Raw genomic sequence first — 13,026 nt, forward strand, 5'->3', positions numbered from 1 at the left:
TGGAGAAATAGGCCTTTTTAATATACTATTAGTGGGCATATAAAGAAACACAACATTTTGGGATTGCAATTTGATAGTATCTATCAAAATATCAAATGCCCATACTCTTTTATCCATTAATTCCACTGCTAGGAGTTTACCCTACCATGAACAAGTAAGACCCCAATGGTTCCTTTGTTTTGCATTTTGTCGTTTGTTTGTTTTGTCTCCCTCTCCCGGAGGCTTTGTTTAAATAGCAAAAGCTGGAGTCAGCTTAAACGTACATTAATAGGAGACAGATTAAATAAATTTTAATACTTTGTTGCTTTGAAAAAAATTAGATAGGTCCACATGTGCTGTTATAAAAAGATATGTAAATTAAGGAGGAAAAAAGGGAAGACGAAGGACAATGTACATGGTGTATTTTGTAATTTAAAAAGTATGTATATAGATGTATTACATTTTTTGGAATAGCATTCAAGAAACTGTTAACAATGGTTATCTTTGGAGCCTTAGCACTTAACGGGCATCTATTTTTTAAACATTTTATGGAAGTTATCTGAGTGGTGGGATTATGGGCCATTTTAATTTATTTTTTATGCCTTTCTATATTAGGAATAATGAATATGTATTTTAAAAAGTGGAAGTGCCATTTTTTAAGTGCCCAGAAGTGGAGCCATCTCTAAGTTTCCTCTGATAATAGTATCGACTCATGCTTTACAGAAACTCAGGGGCTACTTCCATTGTCTCCTCCTTGTCATCGGAGACTTGGGGGTGGGGGAAGGTATGTGCTTTTTTCCAGGAAGAGAGGTCATATCTTCAGATTCTCAAGGGGATCTGTGACCACCAAAAAGGTCAATAACCATTTTTGGAGGGAATTTCTGCATTGGGAGGGAAGTTAGACAATGAGATCATTTTCAGCTGTCAAAGTCTGTGCTTCTTTTAGACACACACACACACACACACACACACACACACACCCCCCGAGGGAGGGGTGTTAGACTCTTGCTATTCCCTAATCTGCTGACCTGGGTATTTCTGCCATTGTCCAGCTGTTGTTCCTATGTTGGGCGCCGAGGAGGAGGCCCACAGGCCATATCCATTGGGAAAAACTGTGACAAGTTTGGGATCGTGGCACATGAGCTGGGCCACGTGGTTGGGTTCTGGCATGAACACACCCGGCCAGACAGAGACCAGCATGTCACCATCATCAGAGAAAACATCCAGCCAGGTAAGGAGTCTGTATGGAGCTTCGAAGCCACCGGTCAGGCAGGTGGCATCCATGGGGTCAGGAGGGAGTAAAGAGGGGGTGACCGGGAGCAGACCAGCACACCTTTGCAAGTATGGAGGCCTTTGCCACCAGCACTTCCCATCGGTGCCCCTTCTTGGGAGGTCATCTGCCAGAGCATGTAAGATAGAGCAGAAGCAAAATGGCTTTCCATGTTGTAAAGGACAATGAAATCCAGCTCCATTTCCCAGGGGGAACAGAATCGACCAGAACACTGTTGCACCATCAGAGCGGATAGGCCCAAAAAAGAGTTCTCCCGGTTGCTTTTCTAAGACTCATTTTTGCTGATATAGGCAACACGTATTTTTGAAACTGAAATATAATTAAGATATGGTAAACGTAAAAACAGTATTCCTGCCTATCCCGAGGCAGATGAAGTGTCTATATTTCTTAAAAACATCTCCTGTTAAACAGTTTTATACATAAATTCATATTGAACATGAAAGTACCTGGTTGAATAATATAGTTGCCTTAACAATGCTTTTGAGGGTCTGATTTGTGAAGTTGGGATTGAATTTAACTCGTATTTTTCTTTTGTTCTGTCAGTAGCAAGATTAGAGATTTTAAAACAATTTTGTTTGAGCAGTCAGATTGATAAGTAACCTGTCTACTAACTTAGTTTCGGAGTTATGAGTGGCATTTTGGGAGGGGTGTTGGGTGGTTGGGTTGGGACCACATAGGGCTGTTCTGTTTGAAATTTCCAATCTGTTAGAAACAACAAGAACCACCCCCAAGCCTGTCCTTTGACTGAGGGACCTAACGAAGCTCTCGGAAGTTGCTATGCGCCCTCCTTCTCCCTCCTCTGCCTCCTTTCAGGTGCCTGCCTTGGTTTTCAAAGGCCTTAACAGAGTGTTGTGTCACAGGTCAGGAGTATAATTTCTTAAAAATGGAAGCTGGGGAAGTGAGCTCTCTGGGAGAGATGTACGACTTCGACAGCATCATGCACTACGCCCGGAACACCTTCTCAAGGTCGGAATCTATGGTCATGCCTCGTCTGTGTCGTCCTGTGCCTGCCGCAGGCTGGGGTCAGGTTCCTGGAGGTGTGCGGAGAGCGAGTCTCTGCATGTTCCTAGCACAGTTGGCGTGTCTGTCCTTGAAATACAGTGGCCTCTGGGCTGCAGTGAAATATAATCTAATCAGGTTCCCGCTAATAAGATTGAATCCCATTGTGAAGCTGGTGTTTCATCATGCCCTCATGTCACAAGCAGCAAACTGGAAAAGCGGAATTATGGAGAGGTTGGCTGGGGTAATAACTTTGAGGCTGTGCATAAAATTTCCAGGGGGTGGGGGTATCTTCTAAAGTACGTCCTTGATGTAAGCATGGAGACGCTAACCAGTTCTCCTAGAAGAAGTGCGGTTTATTGGAAGCTAGGCTGTGTCAGAGCTGGGAGGGTGGTAAATCATGGGTTCATTTTAGAAGAAAATGAGGCTCCAGCCAGCTGGAGTGCACAGAGGTAGCTGGGGTTGGAGTCAGAACAGAAATCCAGGTCGCCTGCCTGCTGGCCACGCGTGATGGTAGCTGCTATCCTCAAGCATGGTCAGACCAGTTATTTACGGCTGGCATCCGCAGGATCTGTTTTGATGAGTTCATGCTGTGCTGGACCCAGTGTTAAGTATTTTCCGTATTGCCCTTGCTTCTAGATCATGTAAGTGTTTTGCATATAAAAGTTTTCCACTGCTAGTCCCAGTTTTGTAGGTCTTTCCACTCTTGAGTTAAAGGAGACAGAGTGCAAATATTTTCTCTCTTGGCATTTTTTTCCTCAGTCTCCTCTTAAAACCAGGTTGTTTGCTTTTTATTTATTTATTTATTTAATCATTAAAAAAGATTTGAGGTGCTTCCCAATATATACAAGAAAAAAAATCAGGTGAGGAAACCTGGGGATGGGGGGAGGAAAAAAGAAAGGTAGATGGTTAAGTTGAAGCTTGGAGTCAATTTGGTATTCAGAATGTATGTCATAAAGTCATGTACCCTGCTTTGGGGTTGGCAGCAAATCCTGCCCTGTGCTTCCTAGAACCAATCCATTTCATGAGCCACTATGTCCGTAAAGATCAAAGGAAACCATTAGTTCAGGAGACATACAGCTCTGGGAGTGGAAGGGAAACTATTTACCCAGGCTGCTTGGCTCTTGGGTAAGGCTGCTGAAAGCATCTTGTTGATGAGGTCATAGAACCGTGGGAAGCATCCATCAAACTTCAGCATCCCAAGTTCTGAGGCGGCACTGTTCCTCTGGCCACACAGCTGAGTTCGTTATGATGGCCATCCTGCACCCAGACAGGCCTCTCCAGAGCTCTAATGGGTGGAGTTTGGCCAAAGTCAGCATTTGTGAACAACTGGCATGGCAGTGACCTACCCTGTTCTCTTTACTCTTCTCCTGGTTCTTTATCAGAAGACACAGAAGGCAATATGATATAATGAAGAGACCACCGAGCTGAGAGTCAAAGGCTGGATTCTAGCCCTTGTTCTCCCATGCACCTTGCTTTTGAAGGAGGTCTAAACAGTAATTAGGGGCAGCTGTGTGTAGGGTCAAATTGCCACCTCCCCGGGCCTCAGTTCCCTCATAAGAGAGTTGTTCTCTCATGAGGGAGTTGTTCTCTCACCTCCAGGTGTTCTCTGAGCCCCTTGCAGCTCGGACATTTCATGCTGTAATTTCTTGACCCGAGTGGGTGAGGGATTGACAGATATGATCACACCCATTGCCATGTTGGAAATCTGAGGCTTCCTCTTCCACGCTGGGAAACGGAGACTTTGCGGGACCTACACTGGGGATGGGCGGGGCAGGATGAGCGCCTCCTCGGCAGATGTCAGAGGTGGGGTGCTTGGGTGTGGGGAGGGGGCTGATTCAGGTTTGAGAAATGGTGCAAGGGATAGCCGGCTCAAATTGCATCGACCCCAGGGGTTGCAGGCTGCTAAGTAGAGCCAAAGTATTGATTTTTTCAGGAAATCAAGGTCAAGTTGGTCCCAGTGAGAAGCTTGTACCTTGGGTCTTGTTTTTATAGCTGTCAAAACTCTTCATATTGCTTTATACCTTATCTATCAATTATTCTTATAAATTTATTTATTAATATTTATCTGTTGCAGTCCCCTGTCACTCACTGGACTGAGATCTTTGAGGACAGAGACCATCTCATTCTCTTCTAATCCCCAGCACTCAACACAGTGCCTGGCACAGAGTAGCTGTTCTATAAATATTTGTCAAATGAATAAATTAATGAATGAGTCAAAGGAGACAGGAGAGCTGCAGTGCTGGGGACTAGGTGAGGGAGGAAATGTCCATCATCTCATTGCAATTCTTCCCACATACAGATACAGTGATCACTTCATTAAGAAGAATCTGCAAGTTTCTATTATGTAGGACACTTTGGATAAATTACTCCTCATGGGATGTAGAAACTGCATTGCCTTCTCCGTACATGTGACGTGCCAGTTACTGTGCAAAACCCTGAAGCCAGAGGCCAAGGCAAGAATGCAGACAGACCATCTTCTGGCACCAACATCTCTTTTCTTGTCTTTGAAAAAAAAATTCTTTATTTTTTTTTCCTGATTTTTAACCCATAATGCCCTCCCTTTTGCCCTTCAGGAGCTAACCATTTTAACACTGTTGTCAATGTGAAGCATTTTATTAGCACGGACCTGTGGAAACTCATGGACCACACCCATGAAATAACAGTTCCCCATCAAGACCCCCTAGGAGGGAGATTGGCATGGGGGCAGCACATGGGTGTGATGGGCGGCTAGTTAGGAGCAAAGCAGCTTCCCTGAAGACGTTGGAGGGAGGCAGATTTTCCCTTTTGCTGCCATGATGTTATTTATTGTTGCAGAACAATCTACCCCCAAACTTAGCAGTTTATAACGATTTATTTTTTATGACATTGTGGGTCATTCTGATTCGTTCTTTTCTGGTCTTGCCTGGGATCACTCCCATAGCAATTCTCATTTCACAGTGCAGTTGAGTTGGATGAGGGCTATTGTGCTGCCTGTCCACTGGGGCCCCTTAGTTCTCCTCCATGTGACCTCCCATCCTCCAGTAGGCTAGACCGGGCTCTTCACTTCCTAGAGGGCAAGCCGGGAAGCTGCAGGACTCTTAAGACCCAGGCTCTAGAATGTGTGTGACATCACCTCTGTCACATTCTGTTGGCCAGAGCAAGGCACAAGCCCAGCCCAGACTCAAGCGATGAAGCAAGAGATTCCACCTCTTAATGGGAGGAGCTGCAACTTCACGTCGCAGAGGGTTATGGATGTCAGGAGGCACGGTTCGTTATTTTAGCAATCCACGCAGCTCCCTTCACACCCCTGTCCCAGAGCTGAGAATGGTCTCAGCAAATCTGTTTTGTGGCATTGTCCTCTGTGCCAATTTTCTGCGTGGATTTTCAGAAAACTACTTTGTTCAGTGGGGGCATTTATCAATGGCTTATTTAACTTGGGGGTCTTTTCTGGCCTACTTTCTGTCAAATTTTCCACTCCTTAACTCATGTCCTTTCTCTTGGTCACATATCCCCTGGAGCTAGCCTGCACATCGTCTTTGATTCTGCGAAAGGGCAGAAAATGCCCTATAGAACATTTTCTCATCTCAGAGGCAAATGCTATTCCTGCTGATGGGAAACCCAATCTTCATGTGTCTTTACGACTGAGCTGTCTCCTTCCAACTTTATTCCCTCTGGTTTATTGTAGTTCTTCCCTCCTCCCCTTAGTTGGACCCGGGCTGTGGGGCATGATGTCTTTGGAGATTTTGTTGGGCAAGTGTCCAGGAGATGAGGAGACAGTTCTCTGGTACAGGAGTTTCTTTGTTTGGAGAACTCAGAGCTGACAGTTTTATTCCCTAAGGGCATCTGCCAGACCTTTTCTTAGTTTAGCAGAATGTCAATGCTAAGAATGTCCTACATAAAAGGGGGGATGTAACGGCAGCAGTTTATACTGGGATGTCTCTTGTAGTAAACATCTTCCAGAGCCCATCGCTGTGCTGGCAGCTCAGGGACGTGGAGGGGAGGGAATCTCAGCCCGCAGAGCCATGTGTGGAGGTGGTTCCTCCTGCTTTGGTTGTTGAAGTCTCCAAGCTCTGTTGTATATCTGACACACATTAAGACCTGTTTCTTGGGAGGTGAGAAACACTAGCTGGAGAGGGGAAGATGCGGGGAGGCGGGCTCCAGGCCTGCCTGCGCTCAGTTCCAGGGCTGGCTCCCCATCACTAGCTTTGTACTCGGGTGAGTCCCTTAGGCTCCGCAGGCTTGGTTTTCTCACCTATGGAGAGGACCCCTAATAACAAAGACACCTGCTTCCTAAGGTGTTATGAGGATTAAATGAGATGGTGCATTTAAAAGGTCCAGCCAAGGCAGGAAGTTCCTGTGAACACACAGCGAATGTGAGCACACACTCCACACAGAAGGCTGCTGCCCAAGTCGCCTACACCGCGTGGGCTTCCATGGGATCAGTTAGCCTGAGTTGCCGAGAGATTGTACTGAGCCTTGCATTTCATGCAGCAAAATGTCTTTCTCCAGGAGAATCAAGAAAACAATTGCAAGTGAACATACTTTGTGTTAGGGCAGACGTGCCCATTTTTAGATTCATAGGGGATTGAATTTAGAATTCTATGTAGCGCCATCATTTGTGGTTTCAAACTTGGTGAGGTCAGTGAGGGAGACCAAGGATTCCACATAAGTGTCTCTAAAGACCCAGAGGTGAGGTGATGGGAATTAGGGAGAGACAGGCCAGGTGGTTAAACTTTGGGGAGAGTGGTGCTAAAAAGGACATCAGCAGACAACCTAGGATGCAGGGTGCTAATCTTGGAAAGAAAGTGAACTTGAAATCTGATTTAGGGAAAAAGTATATACACGCACACAAAAGGAAGAACTAGGGATATAATACATATTTTCCAAGGTAGTGCAGAATTTAGGGAAAAGGAAATGTTTGGAAGAGAGAGAGAAGAGAAAGGAAAGAGCAGCTAATAACTAGGTAACAAGCATTTTTGCATTTCCTTTTAAGTATAAATAACTATTTGCAAAATCTTTTGATGCCAGTGTCCTATCTTGGCTCCATAATTTAATTCAAGAAGGATTTTTTGAGTCTGCTATGCTTTAGTCCCTGAAGGCATAGAGATTCAGGACCCAGTGTCTCTGCTGGAGAAACTTATTATTTAGCAGAAAAGACAATTATCATCACCCCAAAAAAGACAGTACAGTATGATAAGAAGGATCATATCGAATTAGGCAAATAAGACCCAGAGGAAGGAATGATTCACTCCAGATGGGAGGGATAGAAAGGGCCTGGGGAAGACTTTTAAGAGGGAGAGCCATCTGATGGGGTTTTGGAGAATGAACAGGAGTTTGGTAGTAGTCAAGAAGCTGGGGATTGGGCAGCCTTGGCAGAGGACACCTTGTTTAAGGTCATGTCTGGGGCTAGTAGAAGTACCAGGTTGCCTATGATAACGAGTGAGATGGAGGTGTCAGGAGAGGAAGGCAGAAGCCAGTGAGCCGTGGGCTTGGAGATCCAGGTGGTGCTCGGAGGCCGGTGAAGGCGTGTAAGCAGAGCAGGCACGTGCCTGCCCTTGCATTTCAGGATGGTCACATGGCAGCATCATGGGGGTAGAGCAGTGGTGGCTGAGTCTACAGGGGGGAGGCCAGTTGAGAAGCTACTGGAAAGAGTTCAGGAAAGGGATGCTGATAGCAAAGGGCCTGGAGATAGAGCGGCCTGAAATGAGAAGGGCATAGATTCAAAGGGCATGCAGAGAGTGCCATGGACAGTCCCTGGTTCCTGGTTTCGACAAGGGAGTGGGAGGGAGAAGACAGAGCCAAGGGCACCTTCAGATTCAGTCTCAGGAGGCAGGTTCATGGAAGGAGCAGGATAATGGAATGCATTAGGTTTTGAATGAGTTGGATGTAAGAGCTCCATAGGACAGCGCAGTGGAGGGGTCACTAGATATCCATCTTAGCAGATGGTTCTAGAGCTGGAATCAGAGAATTAGCTGTCAGCCTATAGGTGTTAGTTTAAACCCAGAGGAGCAGGTGGAGCGGGAGAGAGGAGAGAAGTGGGAGAGGGCAGAACCATAGGGATAGCACTCCCAGGAAACAGAAGAGGCAGAGAGAGCAATGCCTGGGGAACCAGGGAGAAGAGAGCCTGAGGGGGCAGGAGCCAGCAAAGGAGGCGGTGCTGCAGAGAGGGCAAGTGAGCATTGGCAAGGGTCCGTCTGACCTGCCAGTTGGTTGGGGACTTGTGACCACTGCTGGCGTGGTCAGATCACAGTTGGATTGAGGAGTGAAGGAGAAGTAGGCAGCCAGACAGAGTGTGGAGATGATTCTTTCCAGAAACTTGGTTAAGAAAGGATGGAAAGGAATAGGGTGGTAACTGGAGAAGGTGTTGTCTCAAGGGTAGGCCCTACCCCCCAGGAGAGGTCCAAAACTGGGGGTCTGGAAGCAGAGTGGGAGGCTCAGGCAGCGGGTAAAGCAGGCCCGCAACATGGAGGTGTGAATAGAGCTGGTGCCCAGCCAGGCATCTTGATAGACATTTGTCTGCTTTGCTCCTTTTAGATTTCATTCCCATTGGAGCAGAATGAGATGGTAAAGTTAGAAGGGGCTGCCACGACCATCTAGGCCAGTCTCTTACTGTTCAGAGGGGTGAGCTGAGGCTCGGAGAGGAAAGGGACTTGTCTGAGCTCACCCAGATGGCAGTCAGGCCTTGCATAGAAATTTCTAGGCCAGAGCTCTCTTGACTACCTCCTGTTCTCTGCATTCATCCCATTTTCCTATCTGATTATCCCTCTTGCCAGCCAGGCCCCCCAAACTCTGAACTCATTTATTCACCAACTCATCAACCAGCACTTGCTGACCAGCCCCTGAGAACCTCACACTGTACTGGTTCCCAAGCTCTCTCTGGAGCCTCTCCAAGACTTATCTATGTTGGGAGCTGCCCATCGCACAACTGCAGAGGGCGCCACTCACACGGTCGTCTCTCTGAATGGTGTTCCCTGCAGCTGTGCCACGCGGGGGCCCCAGGGCCTGAACCTGTCAGGGGCTTTGTGGAGATGCTCGGTACACTTCAGTAAGGAAGCCCCCAGGGCCACCGGGCTAGGGCATGTTTTTAAACTTGGCAGAGTCACTTTCCCATTGGAAAGGGAGCCGGCAGCTGAAGAAATGGAATGCTGACATGCCAGCCCCAGGGAAGGCGTCCTCGTGAGGCATATCGGCCTGGGGCGAGCAGGCCAGGGGGTAGGAACGTTGATGGGGGGGTGGGCAAGGAAATAGAACTCTACATCCCCGCACGGAAGGCCTCACAGCCTTGACGTTTCATTCTCCTTTCCGGCTCTCCCCTTTCTTCCTGTAGAGGAGTTTTCTTAGACACCATCCTCCCCCGTCGAGACGACAACGGCATCAGGCCAACCATCGGCCAGCGTGTGCGGCTCAGTCAGGGAGACATAGCTCAAGCCAGGAAGCTGTACAAATGCCCAGGTAACTGTGAATCGCTCGGGGTCCAGGGCCTCCACAGCACCCCGGAGACAACTCAGCCACCACGTGCACACGTCCCCGGTGCTGGGAAGACACCGAGGGGGACGTGAAGCATCTCCCGCTGGGCAGCTGTCACCCCACTCCTGGTGTGCTGCTGTTAGGAGGTGCTAGACAGTGCAGAGGGCCAACAGTGGAGTGATTTGCAGGTAGTGGAGCAAATAATAGGTCTTAGAGACCACAGTGTAACTCGTGGGAAGCTTTGGAATTCTCTGGCAAAGCCCTGATGTTCAGAAGAGGGGAAGGCATAGTGGAGCAAGAGTGAACAGAAGTGCAACACGGCATGCATCCCATGAGGGTAAAAGCACTCTCCTTTCCATGGGAGTAGGGGCTGTGGGTTTGGCAAAACAAGAACCCAGAGTTTGGCAGAAAAGCAAAGAGTGAAGGAGAATGTTTTTGGAAGGGTAGAAGCCAGCTTCCCAAACACTGGAAGGCAGAGGGCGTCTCCGTGCTGTGCATGAGGTCATTTCTATGGTCTTGGGCTCTCCTAGCCATCCAAGGAGCTAGTCAGTGGCCAATATTCTGCCGTTGGAGACTGGACAGTACACTGGATCTGAGCGGTTGTCTGCGTCTCTGTGCTTCAGAGGCCCCTCCCCTTGACTTTGCCCTCTTTGCTTCCATCTCCTTGGCGTCAGCATTGTCACCCCCCTCACCCTTGCCACCCCGACCGGGGCGGGGGAGGCGTGGAGCTCACGTTGGCTCCTTTAAGCTGCTGAGCTTCAGTGTAAAGCACTACCTTACAGCAGTCAAGGTTTTACCAGTGATGGGAAAGCAGGCAATTTGGTGGTTTGGGGAGGAAGAAGGAAATTTCATTACCAAAAGCTCCAGGAATCGTTTCCAAACTCACAGACCAAACACATGGTTTGATCACGGGAAAGAATTTGAAATAGGGGCCGTCTTAGAAAATTGGGCTATCCCCTTTTTTCCAAACCACACTGCCGGCAGGACATACGCACAAGGCCACAACCACACCCCGTTCCTAAAGGACGGCAGTGCTGGCGCTGCTTCCCGCCCAGGCCGCCGTTCCGGAAGACCCTCCCGACCCGACCGTCTGTGTCCTGAATCTGCAGCACAGAAAAGGCCCCCGGCCGCCCCAGCTCGTGTGCAAAGGACGGGGCGCACAGAGGACCATGTGGGACTGCTCCATCAGGAAACTCTAGGAAATAAGTCTACCCAGCTATTAGTCATCTGGGGGCGTGTTAGGGCTGAAATACAGGATACACGTATCATATAACCTTGCTGAACTGAATGAGAAACCGTATACCATTCCCTGGGAAATGCCATAGTATTTATTTAGGTATAATGTATATGCCTCTTACTTCCCAAAAGGATTGGAAGCAGCTGGTAAATACCATGGAGCCACACAGTAATGTATCTGTTCTTGCAGAATGTTGATGATTATCCTAAAATCATTTCCATGGAGCCCTCAGGGGTGCTGACTGCTGGGCATAATCCCCATGATGCCTGGCAGTTGTTCGGGAACATGATACGGAAGCCCCGACATCCAGGAGTTCCTGGGGCTGATGACGGGCCCTTCTCCAGCCATCTCTTCCTGCAGCTCCCAAAACTGCATCTTCAAGTAGTTTCAAGTTGTAACTGAAAGCAAAGGTGGTTGCCGCGCAGAGGCTCAATTGCATGTAGGAAAGAAGCATCAGGAAGCGTGTTTCCCACACTTTGGAGGTGGCCCCATGAACGGAGGGCACCCAACAAACCGATGTTCCTTTCTTTGGGGCCTGAATCCCTAGACGTGAGGGGATACGAAACCTGCAGCTTCCAACGTTATGCACAGAGATAGCTTTGCTTTTGAGGACAAATTAGGGGAAGTGTTTTTCACATACATAGGACTAGGTTCTAGACTCCAGGCAACCCTCAAACATTCAAGGGCAGGATAGCCTCCTGTAGAATATTCCAACTTCCGTGCTTCTGGTCATTTTCCTCTGTTTTCTTGACTATTCCGTAGCTTTTTCAGAGGTAGGTAGCAGAAAAAGAAGAGACAAGATTCCGACCAACAGATGAAATAAATTTCAAAGCGTTTTCTTCTTCCTTTTGCTCCACATGCTTGCACGTCTGTATTCTCTCTGCCGCAGGTGTTATCAGCAGTCGTTATAGTGGCTGCTACGCAGGGTGCTCTCACAGTGTGCCGAGCACTGCGCTGAGCCATTTCATGGAATGTCAGTGGTTTCATTAGCCCTCTAGGTAGGTCCCACCCATTTCACAGATAAGAAAACTGAGGCCCAGCAAGGCTGGGACATTTGCCTGCCATCAAACAGCCGGCTAGAGAGCTGAGATTCAAACCCAGCTCTAGGCCGTACTCAATCCTGAGAGCCTCAGAAGAAACACCTGTGGTGTTACTTTTTGGCCCCCAGGCCTGATTTTTGCTTTTATTAGCCAGAAAAAATGTCAGTCTGCCTGACGTGCTTTTTGCCAAGGTGTTCCGAGGGCTTTGGCTGGTAAAGGGGTGCATTTGTTCAGCAGCCCTGTCCTGGGGGCTGCATGGACAGGGAGCGTGTGCACACGCCGGAATCACACGTGTTGTTTTGTTTGTGCAGCGTGTGGGGAGACCCTGCAGGACACCACGGGAAACTTTTCTGCACCTGGTTTCCCGAATGGCTATCCTTCTTATTCCCACTGTGTCTGGAGAATATCAGTCACTCCAGGGGAAAAGGTAGGTGTGAAACCACCTCAGGAAATGACAGCGCATTCTTTGAGTTGGGTGAGGCGTGAGGAATTAGTGTTAATATTAATAGCAGTAATAATAGCTGTTATGTTATGAGCATCTACTATGTGCCAGTTACTGGGCAAGCGTGTTTAACATTCATGATTTCTGGACTTTCCCACCAGCCTCCCCCATACAAATGGAGGCCTATGTACTAAATGTCCACAGGAATTATAAATCAAGCTCACAGTTTGTAAAACGAAGTAGGCTCTACCCTCCTACCTTGATAAATACTCCATCAGGATGCCCTGGAAGGCCCTCGAGGATCCAATTTAGAATTTCTTGACACCCCAGGCTGCTATTCCGGAAGGTGGCACTATGGGGAGAGCTAGCCCCCGGCCACGGCTGGCCCCTCCTTCTCCTCCCAGTCCCAGTTCCATCTAGAAGCACCCAGGGCAACCCCCAGCCCACAATCCCAAGACCCTCCACTTCTACCTTGCAGACACTTCCAGTGGAAGTGGACTGGCCAGGTGTGGTGACCACCTTCAGGAGAATGGATCCAGGGCAGACGTCCTTGCACACTTGGAAGTGGCCTCAGGGCTATTTGGACAGG

The 13,026-nt window shown here is 48.2% G+C and overlaps 1 protein-coding gene across 1 annotated transcript in view; it reads left to right on the forward strand.

Moving 5' to 3' along the window:
• The window catches only part of TLL2 (tolloid like 2), a 134,656-nt gene that overhangs the window by 87,239 nt on the left and 34,391 nt on the right, over positions 1-13,026 (forward strand). Inside the window, exons 6-9 of the mRNA XM_057735781.1 lie at positions 1,032-1,210; positions 2,131-2,236; positions 9,579-9,703; positions 12,307-12,422. Of these exons, the coding sequence (XP_057591764.1) occupies positions 1,032-1,210; positions 2,131-2,236; positions 9,579-9,703; positions 12,307-12,422 (526 nt within the window). The remainder of the gene's footprint in view (positions 1-1,031; positions 1,211-2,130; positions 2,237-9,578; positions 9,704-12,306; positions 12,423-13,026) is intronic.

Source organism: Hippopotamus amphibius, chromosome 5 (assembly GCF_030028045.1).
Source record: "Hippopotamus amphibius kiboko isolate mHipAmp2 chromosome 5, mHipAmp2.hap2, whole genome shotgun sequence".
In the NCBI taxonomy this organism is placed as follows: domain Eukaryota; kingdom Metazoa; phylum Chordata; class Mammalia; order Artiodactyla; family Hippopotamidae; genus Hippopotamus; species Hippopotamus amphibius.